The sequence below is a fragment of the Diabrotica virgifera genome, chromosome 10, assembly GCF_917563875.1.
Source record: "Diabrotica virgifera virgifera chromosome 10, PGI_DIABVI_V3a".
NCBI lineage: Eukaryota > Metazoa > Arthropoda > Insecta > Coleoptera > Chrysomelidae > Diabrotica > Diabrotica virgifera.
This window is the reverse complement of record NC_065452.1, coordinates 65567833-65588325: the sequence shown is the minus strand read 5'-3', so window position 1 is coordinate 65588325 and position 20493 is coordinate 65567833. Positions and strand designations below refer to the sequence as shown.

Genomic DNA, 20493 nt, shown 5'->3' with positions numbered 1-20493 from the left:
GATAAGTTGTTTGATTTATCGCTGTGTTTAAACGACCCTTAAGCTATGCTGTGCTACAACAATAAACCGAGTCCCGTTGACAATAAACTACCGATGCTAAAGGCAGGTAAGATTTAGACGTGACAAACAAAAGGCGTCGATACAGCGGAAGTTGGTTTTATTGTAGGTACCTACAAAATATACGAATTTGTACTTTTAAAAATCGAATAAATTAAAAGATATGCAAAAACATCCATGAATAGTAAGATGTGTCATACTATAAAATCTATGACCAACTTCATGAAAATATGTAGATATGAAATATTCAAAAAAGACAAATATTATGTACCTAGATAATATGTAGATATCATAAAATTGTAAAGAAATTTTTTTATCGAAATATGTATAGCAAAAATATGAAAAATATACCAAAAAAAATACATGATATAAAAAATATATCAAAAAGCATGAAAAAATGTAAATCTAAGAAAAAACGTAAATAATTAAATAGAGTTTTGACAACACAACACAAAAGTTCGAAAGACTCACTGTTTGGTTGGATGTCACTTATCCTGGCTGCTGGTTTTCTCCTCTGCAGACGACGTCCACGGGTTGATGTCAATCCTCCTCTAGGTCATCTGGAATCCATAGGCTATGTCCAGACGGTGGTAGCAGAGTCTGAATGCTTCCTGTTCGGCGTTCAGTTACCAGAAAGTGACTGGCTACCCCGGGACCTCTGTTGTTGTCTGGGGCTGATGACTTTAATAACTCCTCATCCGGTCGAGGAATCAGGAATATAGAGTGCTTCGGCACTACAGCAAAACCCCAGAAACAGGAACTGGAATTCTCAGGGTCGTGGATTAAAATGTTGGACGCCAAGTCATCGGGGCATATAATAGTCCGTTGGATGGACTAATGCCTTGATGCTCTAAATGATCCGGTAAGGCGGTAGGACGCTGCGTTATCCTGTGAAACAGCGTCTTCATTTCTTTACATAATATGCAGTATACTGCCGTCCTCAATTAAAACGCGGTATCTGCAAGAAAATTGAAAATAGAGTTTTTGCTATATGTGGTTTCCTTCTGACCTTATTTATGCTTCTGCAATGTCTGAAAGCCGTATCATTTTATTTACTACCAAAATAAACCAATTGGAATACGCCGTATGTGCGTATTAGAGTCCTGAGAAAAAACATTGACAGCGTTTTATTTGAGGACGGCAGTATATGTATAAGTATGTTATACTTTAATTCGTATATAATTTCTTGCATAATGAAAATAAGTGGTTGATGTAATAAAACACACAGTTGTTAGTAATCAACAAAGCAGCAGATTCTCGGTGTGGGCAGCATGCCCGAGAAGATGGAACTCCCAGAGTGCTAAACTCTAGACAGGGGCCCTCTAATGACGACTGAGGAGATGAGATATTAACTCTCGAACCGATCGTTGTTAGGCCAAACCTTAGAATATAAAATAACCAGGAAGGAGTATATGCAAAATGACCTTGAGCCGGGAAAGAGGTCACAAATGGCGACCAGCTATCAGATTTGCTTTCCATCTCCAGTGACGTACCTTTGAGAGAGGGAAGAAAAGAAATTCTTAACGATTTTATTACATCTTTGATGTTAAACAAACAGCTATAGATCGAGAGCAAATACGTATTAATAAAATATTTTGTTAAAAAGTCAGTTAAATAACATTTTTTTATACTAATAACTTCAGTTAATTGATTGCATATACAGGAGCTTTACCAGATGGTACGCCTATGCACACAGCTGATCCAATACACAAATACCTTTGACGTCGTTGACAAAAACTTATGAGTCATCCACAGACGTTCAAGATGGCCGATTCGGCTAGAAATTTAAGGTGTTGTTGATGACAGACTCCTTCCTGTTTATTTTATATTCTAAACGCCAAACCAAGTAGTGGGAGCGATTTTCGAACCGTTTCTTAATTAAACATGATTTAACCTTTTCGATTTGAATAGTTTTATTAACGTCAATAAGTTAATATTTCATTGAAATATTTGCTATTTGATCCCGTAATTGGTATCTACACTGTGGGCCGAAATAAAGCAGTACATTTTTTAGTTGAAAATAACTTTTTTGTTTTTTCAGTGATTTAATTTCTTTTTGCAGGGCTAATAGCCTACCATGACCTCAACATGACTGCAAATTTGAAATCAAAAATAACTTACAGGGTAGGACTTATAAAAAAAAAAATATGTAACGGTGCATTTGAGCTCGTTGCAAATGAAAACTGTCTTAGCTAAAATAGAACTGATATGCTGTTTTGGTATATTAACTATTCGGAACACTTCAGTAAAAAGAAAATTTTTCAACATTACCAGATTTGCAAAATATCATTTTTTTATTTAAATAATGTTCAGAATACGCCTTCGCCATATAATTTTAAAAAATCCCGAATTTGTTAAAATACCATTTTGTACTTAAATTAGGAAATGTTATTCGAGTACTTTTCTAATATGTTCACCAGAACGAAACCCTCTTAACACTAAATTACATCTTTTCCTTCGTTATTGCCTCATATTAGCAGTAATTTTTGTTAAAAGTTTTAAGAATTTCTCAAACGCTCAAATATGTCAATTTTACTTAGTAAGCCATGACCGCTTAGGTTGCCATGGAATTTGTTTGACGTGTATAGTTAAATAAGTAAATTGGCCAGTTCATAATGCCACTTTTAAGCAAAGAGGACAGAATATTAGCTAAATATTACCGTGAAAAAATATAATTATTATGGTGCAAGAAAAATTTTAAATGCATTTTTCTGAGAAAAATTGGCACATTGGAACGATAGGAAAGTTCATAAGACCTCTAAGGGAAACCCATGGGTCTATTGAACATAAAAGTGAAAGAGGAAAGAAGCGAAGCTCAAGAACTGAAGAAAATATTACTAGAGTAAGGGTTGTTTTAGGAAATTTACAACCTGGCTAATCTGTCGGAACAAGGGAAATCTCAAAAGAAACTAGGATTTTCCGCACATCAGTTCGAAGAATCATTAAAAAAGATTGCCATATAAAAGTATTTAAAAAAGTTTATTGTCAAATACTTACTGCCAATGTTAGAGAAAAACGACTGGAAATATGTAATTTGCTACTAAGAAGATTCCGCTCTCGTGAAGACATTAGAATAATATGGTTTTCAGATGAAAAAATGTTTTATTTACGGCCTACTAAAAATACCCAAAATAATAGGGTGTATTCTGACGTACAATTTAAGAGAGAAATTCCTCTAGAGCATCTTTTAATTGAAATAAGTCATTTCTTAAAAGGTGTAATGGTTTCTGTTGCAGTATCCGTCTTGGGAAAATCTCGTCTGATTTTTGTTGATGCAGGGGTAAAACTTAATTCAGAAACATGTCAAGAACAAATCTTGAAGCATCTATTACCTGAAATTGAAGAAGTATGTTACGATTACACTTTCCAGCAGGATGGTGCTCCTTCGCACACTTCCCACAATACAAGGATATGCTTGAGTGAAAATTGCCCGGACTGTATTGAACCAGAGATGTGGCCACCTAACAGCCCAAAATTAAATCCGGTATTCAATTTGGGAAATTTTCGAACAAAATTTTTAAGACGAACAACAATTTGAAACCATCTTAAAGCTCAAAGAAAGAATGCAGTTTGTTTGGAACAATTTTGTACAGGGTGTAATAATGGGTCTATCAATTTATGGCGCAGACGACTTTAAGAAGTGGTAATCAATAATGGTGGCCACATTCATAATATTTTAGTCTAAGTTTTAAGATCATTAAACTGTTTTCATAAGTGTGTTATTTGTTAAAATGTTATATTTTCTTAATTTAATAAAAAAAAATGATATTTTGCGAATCCGGTAATTTTGAAAAAATTTCCGTTTTACTGAAGTGTTCTAGATAGTTAACCTACCAAAAGAGCATATCAGTTTTAGTTAAGACAGTTTTCATTTGCAACGAGTTCACACGCACCGTTACATAAATTTGTTTATAAGTCCGATCCTGTACGTTATTTTTGCTTCCAAATTTTCACTCATGTTGAGGACATGTTAGGCTATTAGTGATGCAAAAAGAAATTAAATCACCCAAAAAACAAAAAAGTTATTTTCAACTAAAAAATGTACTCCTTTATTTCGGCCCACAGTGTATATGGCCAATGTCGGACGTCCAGAAAATGTCCGTGTTTCGTCCAGTATAGACATCCAAAGGACGTTCATATTTATTCCACCCTAAGTACATCCAACGTCGGGCGTCCGTTTAGTCCGTGGACGTTAGGACTAAAACTGGACCTATTTTGTGCACGTATGTTCAACTTCAAAAAGATGCGTTCAAGTTTCATTTATATGACAGATAAATTTATAAAAATTATATTTTTACTTATTAGAATTATTAATTAGCAAACTTTTAACACCTTGGTAACTAGAATAATAAAACATTGTAACCAATATTTTACAAATAAGATTTTCACACTTTACATAAAAACAAAAATATGTTTTGAATGTTAAACTATACAATTTTGAATTAAATATGATTTAATTTTTTCTATTTAAACTATTTTATTATTAGGCTATTGAATTGGTCTATTTTATCGACGCCTTGCATGCAGTGAGTGTATTGTTGAATTGCTGAGGGTTTCATGAAAAATTCTCGTTGCCCACATGCAACATATCTCTCTCTCTTTCTGTAAGTTCTGCAGTGAACTCTGTCGATAAATCATAACCATCCCTGGTGTCAAAATATTTTAAAATAAGTATATTATTTTTTCTCGAAAATGCTGATTGGTGTCTATTGAGTAGAGAATTTTTTAGAATATGTGGAACCCCTCTATCTGAACGTATTTTACCAGTAAGTAGCGTTTATCTTTCTAATAAATATTCAGCAAGTCCAGTGCTACTGTACCAATTATCTGTATAGAAAGAATAACCCAAGTTCAGCAAATTCCTACCAAGATGAACTACAATTCTTTCTGAAAGGGATAATCTAGCATTAGCAACATCGTCAGGAAGAGCAAACTACTGCTGACCTTGACCAGTATAAATTTCAAAGCTGTACATGTATCCATCTGAGGAACAAAGGCTAAAAACTTTTACTCCAAACCTGGACCGCTTTGATTTAATATATTGCCGAAAATGTAAACGGCCTTTGTACAACATCAATGATTCGTCGACTACAACATTCTTCTTTGGTTGGTAGTTATGTTGAAATATTATTTCTAAACGTTCTAGAAATGGTCTAATACGGCATAATCTATCATTTGCTTGTAGGTTATTTGGATCAGCAAATCGCAAAAAATTTAAAATTGATAAAAATCGGTTTCGACTAAGACCTTTCTCTCGAAACCACGGAGTATTTAAATTATTGCGCGTACTCCAATACATTGATATCAGCGGTTTTTTATTCAAACCCATATTTAGGACATATCCAAAAAAAATTCATTTCTTCTGCTGTTACATTGTAGTCCATGTAGTCCATGAATTTTAAAATTGACTTGCGGATGTTTTGCAAAATATAATTGTGCTTTAGAATTTGTGCATTGCACAATAAAATGAAACAAGTCAACTGGTAAAAAGGCATCTACACACTTTGTAAAAGATACATCTTCGTCAGGAAACACATCTGGATTTGGACCTGGAATTCCAAGGAATTCTGGCACATTATCAGTTCGAATAACTCAAATGGATCACCTATCATATTCCACGCAGGTAGATTGTAAACCAACAGATGAAGCATCACTATTGTCTGATAAAAAAATCATCATCACTACTATCAAAATATTCACTTTCAGTACCGGACGTAATATTGTCGAACAAAAAATCGGGGTCTTAATCACTGTCACTCATGATAAGAAATAGTTTTCGAGATAATATAAAATAATTTTAGAGAAGACTGCACTTCGAACTACAGTTTGAAACTAAATCGAAAACTAATATCTTTTCGATTTTATTTATTTATTTTAACCATAAGTAGCCTATCAGCAGGGACACATAAACTTAATGTATACAACTGTACGTAATTTAGATGTACTGGGCATAAGTATTAATTTCATTTTTTTGGCAATTATAATTAAGTTTACCTGTAAGAGTACCGTATTTTATTAATTTTTACCATATTCTCCGGCTTACCCGGATTTTCGATAACCCGGATCGGCCGCGGTCCCGATTAATCCGACTTATCGAAGTTCCACTGTATTTATTTATTTATTTTGAAACGTTTTTTCAGTGTAAGCAAAAATCCAAATAAAAACAGTTCAAACGTAATAAAATAAATTTGACGTACGTCGTACGTCCTGAAGTATAGTAAGTGGACGTACGTCGTACGTCCACTGGTGCTGAAAGGGTAATACTAAATAACTTTTAATACGTTTTTAGGTGCAGAAGAGCAAGAATATCGGAACATTTTGGAGACGTATGGAGGCAAACCGATTGTGATAAAATGTGTGATCATTGCAAAAGTCCTGAAGAAACCGAAGAGTATAATATTAAACCTGCTCTTAACGATATAAAAACTTTAATCGAATTTGCTAATAATAAAGAAGTCAAACTTACTCTTAATAAACTATTAGCAGCCTGGTTTAAGTCAAGTGGTAATGAAGTAAAAGTGAATTCTATAAAACCACCAAAGTTTTCAAAAGAAACAGCAAAGTATATCATTGCATATCTAATTCTCAAAGAGCACATTTTGATTGATAAAGGATTTACTATGTACACCACTGTGGCTTACATAAAATCTGGAGCAGAACCTTCGACATCAACAATTAGTATGCTTTATAGAAGAGATATTAGCCTTCTTAAAATTGATCCTTGGGTAAGATGTTCTAGTCCAAAAAGGGCTAAACTAGATCCTTCTTTAGAGGATAGCTAATTATAATATGCGTATAACACATTCATTTTAAATGTGATAAAATTATTTAAGTAAATAAGATATGTGAATTTTATTTTAATAAAACAATTTAAAGAACATACGTGTTTTACTTAAGTATACAGAGTCGGTATTTTGTTATCGATGGTATGCGCATTTAATAAGAGCAATAAAGAGAGATGTATTTATTATACATTTAAAACGGGTTAGAAGATGTGGGACGGTCGAACGTGGCGGAACTGGGAAGAGTCACCAAAAAATTTCGGGTAGTAGGTAATGGCTTTGTCACACAGTGTTGCCAAAGTTGGAAATTATCAAAAGAAAATATTAAAATAGAAAAAATAATATATTATTTAACTTTTTGTGAACAGATATAATAAACAAATTATTTAAAAGAAAAAAACTTAAGTAAAAAAATATTGTTTTCGCCAATTTTAAAAAATGTGAAAACGTTGAATTATATTTCAACGTTTATTTTTTTATTAATTTTTTCTTTTAAATAATTTGGTTAGTACCTACACTATTTGTTAACAAAAATTAATACAATATGTTTTCTACTTTAATTATGCAAGTTTTTCTGTCCCAGACACTTTGTAAACACAACTTTTCCGTCATAAGATCAGACAGAAGGACAAATGAGGTGTAAGAGTGAAAGCTCTTAACCCAAGGATGTTATTAAAGTGAGAAACTTGATCGCACAAGTACTATTTTAAAGTCGCCGAAATAGTACAAGCGACATATTATTCGACGCGCCGTAGCAAGATGCTTCCGGTATTAGTCAAGTCCGACAAAAAAATAGAATGACAAATGATGTGTCGAATGAGAGCTTATAACCCAAAGATGGCATTAGAAGTAAGACATTTGACCTCGGACTTCCGTTTATAGAGTTACAACCGGGAGTACGGTTTTAATGACGCCGAATTAATACAAGCAATGTATTATTTAACACGCTTTAGCAAGACGAAAACAAATGTATTGTACTATTTCGGTGATTTTAAAACAGTACTTCCGGTTGCAACTGATACCATCTTTGGGTTATAAGATCTAATTTGATACCTTGTCTTCGTATTGCTAAAGCGCATCGAATAATATGTCGCTTGTACTATTTCGGCGGCTTTAAAACACTACTTCCAGTTTCAACTCTGCAACCGGAAGTGTGAAGTCCAATTTCTCAGCTTTAATACCGTCCTCAATTCGACACCTCATACTTACTACGTACTACGTGGCGTTACAACCCTTCGTGGGTTTTAGCCCACTCGACAGCATGCCTTCACTCTTCTCTGTCTTAGACAATCTCTGTCCAGTTCTCCACGCCCGCAGCTTTCAGGTCTCCTGCTATATTATCTTGCTACCGGAGTTGAGTGTTTTAATAACGTAGGAGTTATATTCGATAGACAGACGGACGGACAGACTTGCACAAAGCCGGAAAAATATAATGGTTTTCGTCTTGCTAAAGCGCGTCCAATAATAAGTTGTTTATAATATTTATTGGGCGACTTTAAAATAGTACTTCAAGTTTCAACTCTAAAACTGGAAGTGCAAGGTCAAATTTCTCACCTTAATAAGATCGTTGGGTAATGAACTTTCATTCGACAGCTCATTTGTCCTGTCTTATCTAATGACGGAAAAGTTGTGTTTACAAAGTCTCTGAGAGAGACAGACATGCGTAATTATCCATCAAAGTAGAAAAAAAAAATAATACAGTGATGAGCGCGCTAATAACCGGCAAAATAACGCAAAAGATGGAAAACTTAATACGTTCTGAAATAAAAAGAGATGAAACTAGTAGATGTGTAAAATTATCGATAGGAACCTATAAGTTTACATTACATCAGGTACCTACATAGTTTCCCTCCTTTAGACGTCTGTGACAGAAAACATTTAGAATTTTATAAAATTCTCCTGTCACGGTTAGATTTGTTATACTCCTCAGATATGTCTAAAGGTGCGAAACTATGTAATGTTATGTAAATTTATAGGTTCCTATCGATAATTTTACATCTCTATTAGTTTCATCTCTTTTTATTTCACAACGTATTATGCTTTCCATCTTTTGCGTTATTTTGCCGGTTCTTAACAGGGCCGGCAATAACGGGCCTGCAAGGGATGCACTGCAGGCGGGCGCCCCTGTTTGGCCCCTGTTTGGGGGGCGCCAGACTGAGCTTTTTTTGCTGGTGCTATACAAAATACTAATTAACAAAACCGATGGGCGCCTATGCTCGAGTTGCAGGCAGGTGTCTTATACCCTAGCGCCGGTACTGGTTCTTAATAGCGCACTCATTACTGTACCTATATTATTTTTTGTGAACAAATAAGTACATCTACTAAACAAATTATTTAAAAGAAAAATATAAGTAAAAAAATAAACGTTGAATTATAATTCAACGTTTTCACATTTTTTTAAAATAGATGAAAACAATATTTTGTTATTTTTAAATAATTTGTTTATTATATCTGTTTACAAAAAGTTAACTATATTATTTTTTCTACTTTAATATTTTCTTTTGATAATTTCCAAATTCGGCAACGCTGTCTGACAAAGCCATACCTACAACGCGAAATTTTTTGGTGGCTCTTCCTACTTCGGCCGCCCAATATCTTCTAACCCGTTTTAAATGTATAATAAATGCATGTCTCTTTGTTGCTCTTATTAAAAGCCCATACCATCGATAAGAAAATACCGACTCTGTATATGTTACGGTCAATGTGATAAGTCTGGTCTGTATTAATAATTACCGGTAAATATTAATAGTAACCGTAGCAGTTGGACAATGTGATTAAAATGATTTTATAATTACATCTACCGGCTATTATTAATACTTTCCTAAAATTCTGGTTAATGTAATAAAAACGCATTGTGGGCTTTGCTATTGTTTATTCATGAAATTTGGTAATGCAGTTAAAAGCTTAAACATAACTTATCAATCAAAAAACCTAACTACATATACTAAATTTACAATCAAGATGCAGTAAAAATAAACAAACCAAGACACGTTAAATGCTACTAGGAGCACTCCCTGAATCATAATTTTCAATGTATATACATTTTAAATTCCAAATCATTATTACCAAAGTTTATACATTGTAAATTATGATTCAGGAGTGCTCCTAGTAGCATTTAACATGTCTTGGTTTGTTTATTCCTACTGCGCCTTGATTGTAAATTTAGATTAAGTGCACTTTACATCAACAATAAATTGAACAAGAAATTGACAAAGTTATTCAAGGTCAAATTTGACTTATACAAAACACCCAATTTTGCCGTGAATAAAAAGAAAATAAAGAAATTTGACAAAATAAAACATATCCAATTGTTCTATTTCATCAAATTCCTTCATTTTCTTTTACAAACCATACATTTTGTACACGTTAAATTTGGCCTTGAATAACTTTGTCAATTTCTTGTTCAATTTATTGTTGATGTAAAGTGGACATTAGACATGTAATAACTAAAAACAGACTCGTATTCTCGCATTCGCAACTGTTCACTGGCCATCCAACATTCCTCATGTAGAGACAAATCCACCTGTTTAGCAACCTTTATGATGGGGAGTCATGCAGTGCCTAAGGACCTTATCTTTATAATTTTTATCCATCGTTTAAGTAACTATGTTAACGTAACAAATTTTTATACCATTTAAAGGGTCTATACTCTGGTGTACATAAATGATGGAAGTGTTGAAGAGGACAGGGATTGACGGAAGAGACCTAAAAATAATACCTAACCGGTATTGGAATCAATCAACGGTGCTCCTAATAGATGGAGAATATACAGATGTGGTCAAAATCTTAAGGGGAGTGAGAGGGCTGCATAATTTCACCGGTGATATTCAATCTGTACTCGGAGCACATTTTTGAAGAGGCTCTAAAATATATTGATGAAGGCATCTCAATAAATGGAGTCTCAAGCTCAGTAACCTGCGGTATGCAGATGATACAATAGTGTTTTCCAATACCATAGAAGGGCTGCAAAACTTAATGAACAAAATAACAGAAAAAGTAGAACATATTGACTTGATATAAACACCAGCAAAACCAAGCAAATAATCTTCAGCAAGGGAAAATGGATAACTGGAGCAAATCTGTATGTGAACCAAATGAGAATTGAACGTGTCTCACGATACAACTACTTGGGAACTATAATCAATGAGTCGTGGGACAATACCCAAGATATTATATGTCACATAGAAAAGGCAAAAAGTGCATTCTTGACTATGAGCTCTGTGTTCAAGAGCCATGACCTCACCCCAGAAACAAAAATAAGGTTTCTTTATTACGTGTACTCAGTACTTCTATACGGAGTAGAAACGTGGACATTGAAGGCGGAAACTATCAAAACTTCAGGCTTTTGAGGTATGGTTGTACAGAAGGATCCTGAAGATACCATGGACAAAGTCACCAATGAAGAAGTGTTACGGAGGATGAACACCACCGCAGATTTGGTCAACTTCGTGAAGGGACGTAAGTTGCAGTACTTGGGACATATAATGGCAGATACGAGATGCTCGAAAGCATTTTGCAAGGTAAAATTGAAGAATAAAGGGTCCCAGCTCGAAGAAGAATACAACTATTCCGTATAGCAACCAACGAAATCATCATAGCCAGAATGAGTGACAACCTTCGGAATGGACAGGCGTTCTAAAAAGAAAGATACTCTGGTATTTTTTGGTGTCTCAACAAGTGATCAACCAGTTCTAAACACTGATGATGATATTTTATATATCGAAAACGTTCTGTGATTGATGTAGCCCTTAAATGGATTTTAATAAATGTTATACGTTTTATAAAGGATTTTTCAATTAAAATTATTTGTGATTGATGGTATATAGCCAGGTACAGGAAAATTATTTCCTTGTTGATATTTTTTAAAACACCTCCCTCCACTCCGCAAGCTTCAAGGCACTTAACGGTATTAAAATTTATCACATTTACCGTTTATTAATACGGGATTTATTAATAATTACCGGTCGATGTGACTAATTCTGGTATATTTATTACTTTTACCTGGCTATTCGGGTTGTATTAATAGTAGCCGGTAATTATTAACCTTCCGTGACTAACATTCGGTCTGTGAGACCAACCACTTAAGAGTTTTTACGATTATATCCAAATTGTTCCTTATGTATCTCCGCCGCTATCAGTAGCTGTCTGATTCAGGTGCCTGCTTTTAGTGTTGAAATTTGAGTCTCCAATGTCAAGTGATTATGCAATTATCCGCAAATTTTATCTCAGACACCGAATGTTGGATGTGACATATTCGATGAAAAAAATAGAAAATATAACGAAAGAACGTACGAACAAGTGCTGGTAAGTTAGTAACCCAATTGCCAGAAGTTAAAGGTGAAGCTAGCAGCTAGGTACAAAAATACAGCAGTGGAAAAATTGAGCTTGTTTTTCACAAATGAGATGTGATATAATTGTTTTATTTTCTTTGGTATTTTGCTAATGTTTAAGAGGCTTAATAAATTAAAAATAGGTATAATAATTTCACTCCTTCAAGAAGTAAACACAACCCTACGCTTGAAATTGTGTCAATGGAATAGCTATTTGTATAACAAGGGAGGAGAGTGCTACTTTTCCTCCCGGGAATGAAGTTTACTGCCCGACGCGTAGCGGATGGCAGTAATCATTCAAGGGAGGAAAAGGCAATTTAAGGCCCCGTCTCACCATCAAATAATTGACAGTTATTTGATCAAACTTGACAGTCAAACTTGACTAGTGACACAAACTATACATACTAACTGTCACTTTGTGTCACTAACTGTCAAGTTTGATCAAATAACTGTCAATTATTTGATGGTGAGACGGGGCCTTAACTCCCATGTTATACATATGGTTTTTCCACCTTCCTCAAATAACAAGTCATTTTTTCATTTTTACCTAATTTATTTATGTAACTAACCAACAAAATTTATTAGAACTAAAACTAACAAGTAGGTACAATATAACTGTCAAATTATTAATGTAAACATCAAAATAACAATTTACTGTTTTTTATCATTCTGCAAAATACAGGGCGTTTTATAAATAAACGTTAAAATATATAGATACTTACGTAATAAAAAATAGATATTGTACACGGCGTCAATAAGTTATATTTCATGAATGAAATACCATGACGTCACTTTTAGGGAGGAAAAGTACAACTTTGCCCCCTACAATCAGGTCCGGAAAAGTATACTTTCGGTAGAGGTAGGTGGAAAATATTTTTTTATGTCGGTCTCTGACACCGATGTTAGCTTTAATGTCCAGAAAACCTATGCTAGTTGCGGAAGGTTAATAATTTCCATTTAATCATACTTACCGTAACATATTATACACTCACCGGCACAAAATTCCGCCACTAAAAATGTTTGATTAAGTTTGACAATTTATAACTTTATTATTTGTACGCCGATTTTCAAGACTCTTGCATCAGTTTGTAGGTACATGTATTGATATCGTTTGTTATTATTCCGGCTACAATTCAATAGCGGGTATGTTCACCTCTAGCAGAACGACTGCTCGCAATCTGTTTGGCATTGAATAAATAAGATATGTTATATTTTCCTGAGGAATAGCCCGATATTCCTCTATCAGGGCCATAACTGTACCAAACTTTCTGGAGGCCTAGGATGACGGCGAATAGCTATTTTCAATTCATCCCATAAATGACTATCAGACGATACGAAAAACTATGATTGGAACGAAGTACGTTCTTATGCAACAGTGGCGTGCGGTGACTTTTTCGAAAGGGGAAGCGATTTAATAAGGATATAAAAATATTTTCTTAAGGGTCGAGCAACTTTCCACCTGATAACACTCTGATGCGCAGGGGCTCTCTATCAGCAAAGTACTTAATTATGTGAGACGTCCTGCGTACAAGGACTCACACACTAAATCCGTGACGCGTGAGGCACTCTATTCCCGCTATTTCTAGTGACTAGTGACCTGTCATTGATCTGTATTGCTAGCTCGGGTCTTGAGTCCTCACGCCGGGCTTGGTTTTTCTAAAGAAGAATCATATTTAAAAAAAAATATACTCCGAGGCATTTTCCACAACACACAACTTTCACTAAAATGACACTTATTTATACTCGAGGTCTATTCTCCTATCAACTTCTATAATTGTTGAATGCAGTCTTTTTTAATGAATAATAGGACTAACTCTCAAAGTCTGTCTTCGCTTGTTGAATTTCTTTTAAACTCTTAATTTGAAACTTTTAATGCATCTTAATACTGCAAAACTTCGTTCAACTGATGCACTTGTGGCTGGGATAGTTAGTAGTACTAATTCACACAACTTGACCACTTCACACAGCGACTTGTTTAAACCAGTAGTTATAAAGAAATCCCAGATTTCTGGGTATTTCTTTATCATTCATGTCAGTTGTTTCATAAATGATACTTAACTGAGAATGCAAAGCTGGGATATCAAAAAATTTTCATTATTTAATCGTAATGACATAAATTCCTCTGTGGGAAATTTTGATGAATTATAATTAGAAATATTAAGATTATATATAATTCTACAAATTTTAAATCGTTAAAATTTTGAAAGCTAGAATTCATTTGTTGTAGAATATTATCAAAAGGTCTCTTTGTTTTCTCTGTCTCTCTGTCTCCGAAATTATCAATCTTCATTATTTTTCTTTCATGTTCAAACCCCATATGTTCAGTTTTATCACAAATATTTTTAAATTGCTCTCGTTTTTTTAATTATCGTATTAATAAAGTCATCAATTTGTCTTATACAAAATGCAATACCATTTGATTTCTGTAAAATGTCAAATAAAAGATCAGTAAAATGAAATATCTCTGCAAAAAATTTAAATCGAAATATTCTTTAAGCGAATGTATGTAATACCTACGAGTAAGCACCCTTTAGCAGCAGTAACAGTCGGAGCATCTCACTTTCGGGAAGGCGATACGACGAGCGCTTCCATGGCATACCAAAATTCGCGCGACTAGTGGCTGCGGTCATTGAACACTGACCAATTTTAAAAGGGAGAACTGCATGACAAGCGGCGATTTTGAGATGCGCTTCTGCCAGGAGTGGACCAAATAGTTGAATTGTGTGCATATTGAGTTCGTTCGTACGCGATTAATTTTTAATATTTTTCAATGCCTATTGGCTATAGGTAATATGTAGATTATTTGGATTAGGGAAAAAACTTTATTATTAAATATTAATTAATAATATAGTTTCTTATATCGACGAATAAATAGGGAAGCGGCGCTTCCCCCGCTTCCATGGACCGCACGCCTCTGTATGCAACCTTACGTTTTTAGAACGCTGCTGTGGCGAAAGCATTATACCGACTTGTATGAAGCTTAGTTTCCACAAAAACAACTATAAAACTAAAAACATTTTAAGAAGGGCAAGACTGGCCTTATTAGAGAAGCGATTAATGACACCAGACGAGACAGACAAAATGAATTCAGAATCATTATTCGCTCCGAGCGTTAACAAAGTGTCAAAGCAAAATCGACCGACCTGCTCATGGTGGCGGTTTTTTGAAATTTTATAGGGACGCTTTGTGTATGTTTAAATGAGACATTTAAAAAATGTGTCACGCTAGTGATATTATGTATTAATATAAACAGAAAATAAAACGCACTATAAATTCTTCACTTTCCAATATTGATTATCAGTTTGATTTTGTATGCATAACCTCACTATCGCAGTTTATGTCAATAAATATTTATTAACGAAAAAGAAAATATTTTGTTGCACTATAAATTACAATATAAATTAATAACTAATGAATTCTAACAATTGTATTCGGTTATTATCACTACAAAATAAAATATTCAAGTTTAACAAAATAATCCCATAAGACTCAATGTTAAAACGTCCTTACAAAATCTGACAGCGTATCACGTGACTGTACGTAGAGGGGAGACGCATGGAGCCAATAGCTGCATCTTAAACTAAGTAACACAATTCATCCAACATTATGGAATTTCTTTGAACAACTGACAAACTTTCGAGCAGAAACAGATGCTGATCTCACTAGGAAAAAATAAATTAAAAAGTTTGTTACTACTACTAAAGAAAACCCATAAATAGAAACAAATTAGTATAAGACTGAATGAAGTAAACGTCAGACGTACTCGCAATCATTATAATATGCGGAGTATCTTCAAGTCAACGGTTACAAGTAACTCAATGATGCCGCTACAAGGGGCTCCTTCAATACCATGATTTATTGCTCAAATTATGCTAATGGGGATATGATTGGATGGACGGAAAATGTATAGGTTAACAAGTATAGAAGGTGATTGATTAGTGGGGTAAAGCTCCGTAGATCCGTTATAGTAAAGATAGCGATAAAAGTTAATAACAAAAATTGTAGCCAACTTTGAGCTTCACATTACAAAATGAGTTAGAATAGTACAGGGTATTCGATAACATAGTGGCAGACCAAACTTGTTTTTTTAAATGGAACACCCTGTATTTTATTTTATATTCGAAATCTTCTTAACTCCTCCATTACAAAAATATAAAGGTTTGGTATGTTACACAGGGTATTTACAAAGTTATAACCAATTTTATATGAAAATCGTAACAAGTTCAACTCCCTGTATAAATAAAAATAAGCACAAGCACAATGGCAATGGTTTATTGGATGATTGACATTATTATTGGTTTATTTGACAATAAATATTTATTGTCAAAATTTTCATAAATGATTGATATTGCTAATTTTCTTTATATTGAATACAGGGTGAGTCAAAACGCAAGTACATTATTTTCTCAGTCATTTTAAATGGAACACCCTGTATTTTGTATCAGTATCGAAAAGTACCATTACCGTACTTGTATACAACATTCTATGTCTAAATTTATTAGTTTTCAAGATATTTTCATTTTTCCATGGGCCAGTAGCGTGGCCACCCAGATTACCAGAATTTATTAATAAACTGGACCGATTTTTTTGGGGTTACTTTTAAGAATGAAGGTTATAAAATGCCTTCAACAACAAGAGATGAGATGAAAAATAGAATACAAAGTGTATTTTCAAGGGTTAATTTACAAATGCTTCGTAGTGTAAGTAACTCATAACTCATTCAATGACCGTTTTTAGGCATGCATAAATGTGTTAGGAGGACATTTTGAACAACTTATGTAATTAAATATTTAAAATATTTTATTAAAAGTAGCTTTTAATTTAAAAAAAATGTATTTTATGTTTGTTTTTTTTGTAAAAATTTTTACTGGTAAATTATTTTTCGTTCTTTATGTGTTACATTGTTACATTTACATACAAAAGTAGTTTTTAATTGTTTTCACAAAATGTATTTGTGTTTTTTGTTGTAAAATTTATAACTAATAAATTATTTTTCTTTCTTTATTTGTTACACTTACATACAAAAGTAATTTTTAATTGTTGCTAAAATGTTGTATGTTATGGTTGTGTTTTTTTTTGTAAAATTTATTATTAATAAATTATATTTCTTTCTTTATTTGCTACATTGTTACATTTATTACCAGATTGATAATCAGTAATCGTAAATTGTCAGTTTTATACAATTCGGTCATGGCTTACTTAAAATTTGGAAAGATTTAGACCCGTAATTAATAATTTGCTCTGAAAAATGAAAATATCTCGAAAACTAATAAATTTAAACATAGGGAATGTTATATAAAAATCAAAGTACGGTAATGGAACTTTTCGATAGTGATATAAAATACATTTAAAATTACTGAGAAAATAATGTAGGTACTTGCGTTTTGACTCGCCCTTTATTCAATATAAAGAAAATCATCAATATCAATCATTTATGAAAATTTTGACAATAAATAAAAAAATATGACATCAATAATACATTGTTTTTGTGCTAATTTTTTTATTTATTTATACAGTGAGTTGAACTTGTTACGATTTTCATATAAAATTGGTTATAAGTTTGTAAATACCATGTATAACATAAAAACGTTTATATTTTTGTAATGGAGAAGTTAAGAAGATTTCGAATATAAAATAAAATACAGGGTGTTCCATTTAAAAAAACATAAGTTTGGTCTGCCACTATGTTATCGAACACCCTGTAACATTCTAATTAATTTTGAAATGTGAAGCTCAAAGTTGGCTACAATTTTTGTTATTAACTTTTATCGCTATCTATTACCTATTACTATAACGGATCTACGGAGCTTTTACCCCACTATAATCAATCACCATGTGTGGACAAGTTCGTGAGGGTAGGGAGAAAAGTGGCGAGACAACAAATCTATGTTTGGTATTTTTGTTTGTGAAATGGATTGAAAATAGATGTCATACCTATATTTAATTTTTTAATATGTAACGGTTTTAAAGTTTTATTTATATTTTTTGAAAGATTTCTATTTAATTATGTGTTGATGAGTGTAAGACTGACAACGTTTGGGTCAAAAAGAGTTAATATCTGAAACTGGTGTTAACTCTGGTTATGCAATAACCCAATTGTTAAGGTCATTGCTCCTCGAGCTTTAAATGCCAGGAGCAGTGGTCGTACACAGGAAGAAACAGTCAAAAAAGCAACTAAATGATTGTATTAGCAGTTATATTATAAAATGTGATTTGGTTAACATCAATGTAGGTACCTGAAACTGAAACAAATGTAGTGCTATTCAGCTAACTCCTCTTCCCAAACTATTTATTGTCTAGTCTATGTGTTCTTGTGCTGTTTGTTTTAATGTGGATTTTATTTATTTATTGATGGGCCGAACTTAATGTAGGTAGCCCCATTTCGTTTTTCATTTTAATTATTTCTACAGTTTATTAAAATTTCTTCTCTGTTTCAATTATTAAAGCAATTTCCCACTTTTATTTTCAATTAACTTTCAACTGAGTCTATTTCACTAATATATTTCTTACCACAACTAACCCTTTGGTTTCTTTTTTTTTTCTCTTCTGTTTTAATTTTTCAGTTTCACGTACCTACATTGATGTTAACCAAATCACATTAATATAATATGACTGCTAATACAATCATTTAGTTACTTTTTTGACTGTTTCTTCCTGTGTACGACCACTGCTCCTGGCATTTGAACATCGAGGAGCAATGCATTAACAATTGGGTTACAATTGCATAACCAGATTTAACACCAATTTCAGATATTAACTCTTTTTGATCCAAACGTTGTCAGTCTTACACGCATCAACACATATTTAAATAGAAATCTTTTAATAAATATAAATAAAACTTTAAAACTGTTAAGACCGCGTCCCACCATCAAATAATTTGATCAAACAGTTTGAGCAAACTCCGGAAGTACGTCAAAGTGACGTCACAATTGCAGTTTTTTTGAAATTCTAAAAATCTGTGCTCTCACTATCAGTCTAGTTTGATCAAATTTTTTGTATTGAGTTGTCTAACTTGTTTGTACTTTATTTAAAATTAAAAATTTTCATTATTATCCACAATGAACACTCAGGATGTGACGTCACTAACTGTCACTTTAGAATAGAATAGAAATATGCTTTATTGTCATGAAAAATTTAACAATTTTATAGACAAAGCTTACAAGAATCATAAATAAAAACAATAACAAATACAATTTACTAAAATTATACAAATCGTCAATATAAATAAAACATAATAAAGTCAAATAAAAATCAGTAACAATATATTGCAAAATTAGAAAAAATTGCAAATTGCGTAATCTACCTTAAGAAATTTAATAAGTAATTTAATAAGTTATGCTGCTGCATATGACACTCAAATATAGATTAAGATTCTACTTATACATAACAATACTGTAATTTCTTAGTTATTGGTTAAGAAACTCTGCTATTGAATAATATGGTCTTTCAGATAAATAGGCTTTAGTCATTTTACGGAACTTGGGGAAAGATGTTGCAGATTTAAGTTGTAGAGGGAGATGGTTGTATAGTTTTTTTGAAGAATATAATATAGATTTCTTTACTAACTCACTGGACGGGATCGGTAAATAGATGTCAAAAGTAGAATTTCTGGTGGAATAGTCATGTCTAGGTCTTTCTGGAAAAACATGTAGATGTTTACGAATTAAGCAAACAGTTTCTAAAATATATAAAGAAGGTAATGTTAGAATTCTGTGATCTTTGAAGTAGCTTCTGCAATGTGTTGTTCTTCTGAGGCCAAACAGATATCTGATTGCTCTTTTTTGCAATTTAAAAATAACATCGGACTGGGCAGCTGTACCAAAACCCCAAAAAGGCAGACCATATCGAAGATGGGACTCGAACAATGAAAAGTATGTTATTTTGGAAGAGGCTAAATCCATTTCCTTAGAGACAGATCTTATTGCAAAGCAAGCTGAGGATACCCAACAAACATATAATAGCTGGTCAAGCTAAATACTGAGTACTGCAGCTGATTAGTAGTCGCATAAAAGTGACAAAGGCTGTTTAAGCTATTTTGCTGTTTAATATGTCGAACAAACACTGCTTCAGGTTATTTGTAAGCCCTTTTGCAGCCAATTGACTTAAGCTGAATATTAGACTGGAGAAGCGCTATTTAAGGCACTTTGTATTATAGTATTCAGCATTTCTTATTCAGCTGAATGCTAAGCTGAACTAGCGCTGCTGCAGAATTTTTGTCTACTTTTGATCAATAATGTAAAAAAAACTGAACAAGAGGCTGGGGAAGCGCTATTTAAGTCAGTTCATAATACATTATTCAACCTTCTCTATTCAGTTATATTCTG

The 20493-nt window shown here is 33.0% G+C and overlaps 1 protein-coding gene across 3 annotated transcripts in view; it reads left to right on the top strand.

Moving 5' to 3' along the window:
- LOC126878680 (ATP-dependent DNA helicase Q1-like) overlaps positions 1 to 6935 on the top strand; it is a 74922-nt gene extending 67987 nt beyond the window's left edge. For all 3 annotated transcript variants that reach the window (XM_050641534.1, XM_050641533.1, XM_050641535.1), the window contains one exon: positions 6347 to 6935. In XM_050641534.1, the coding sequence (XP_050497491.1) occupies positions 6347 to 6839 (493 nt within the window). In that variant the 3' untranslated portion in view covers positions 6840 to 6935. The remainder of the gene's footprint in view (positions 1 to 6346) is intronic.
- Positions 6936 to 20493: the final 13558 nt, after the last annotated feature.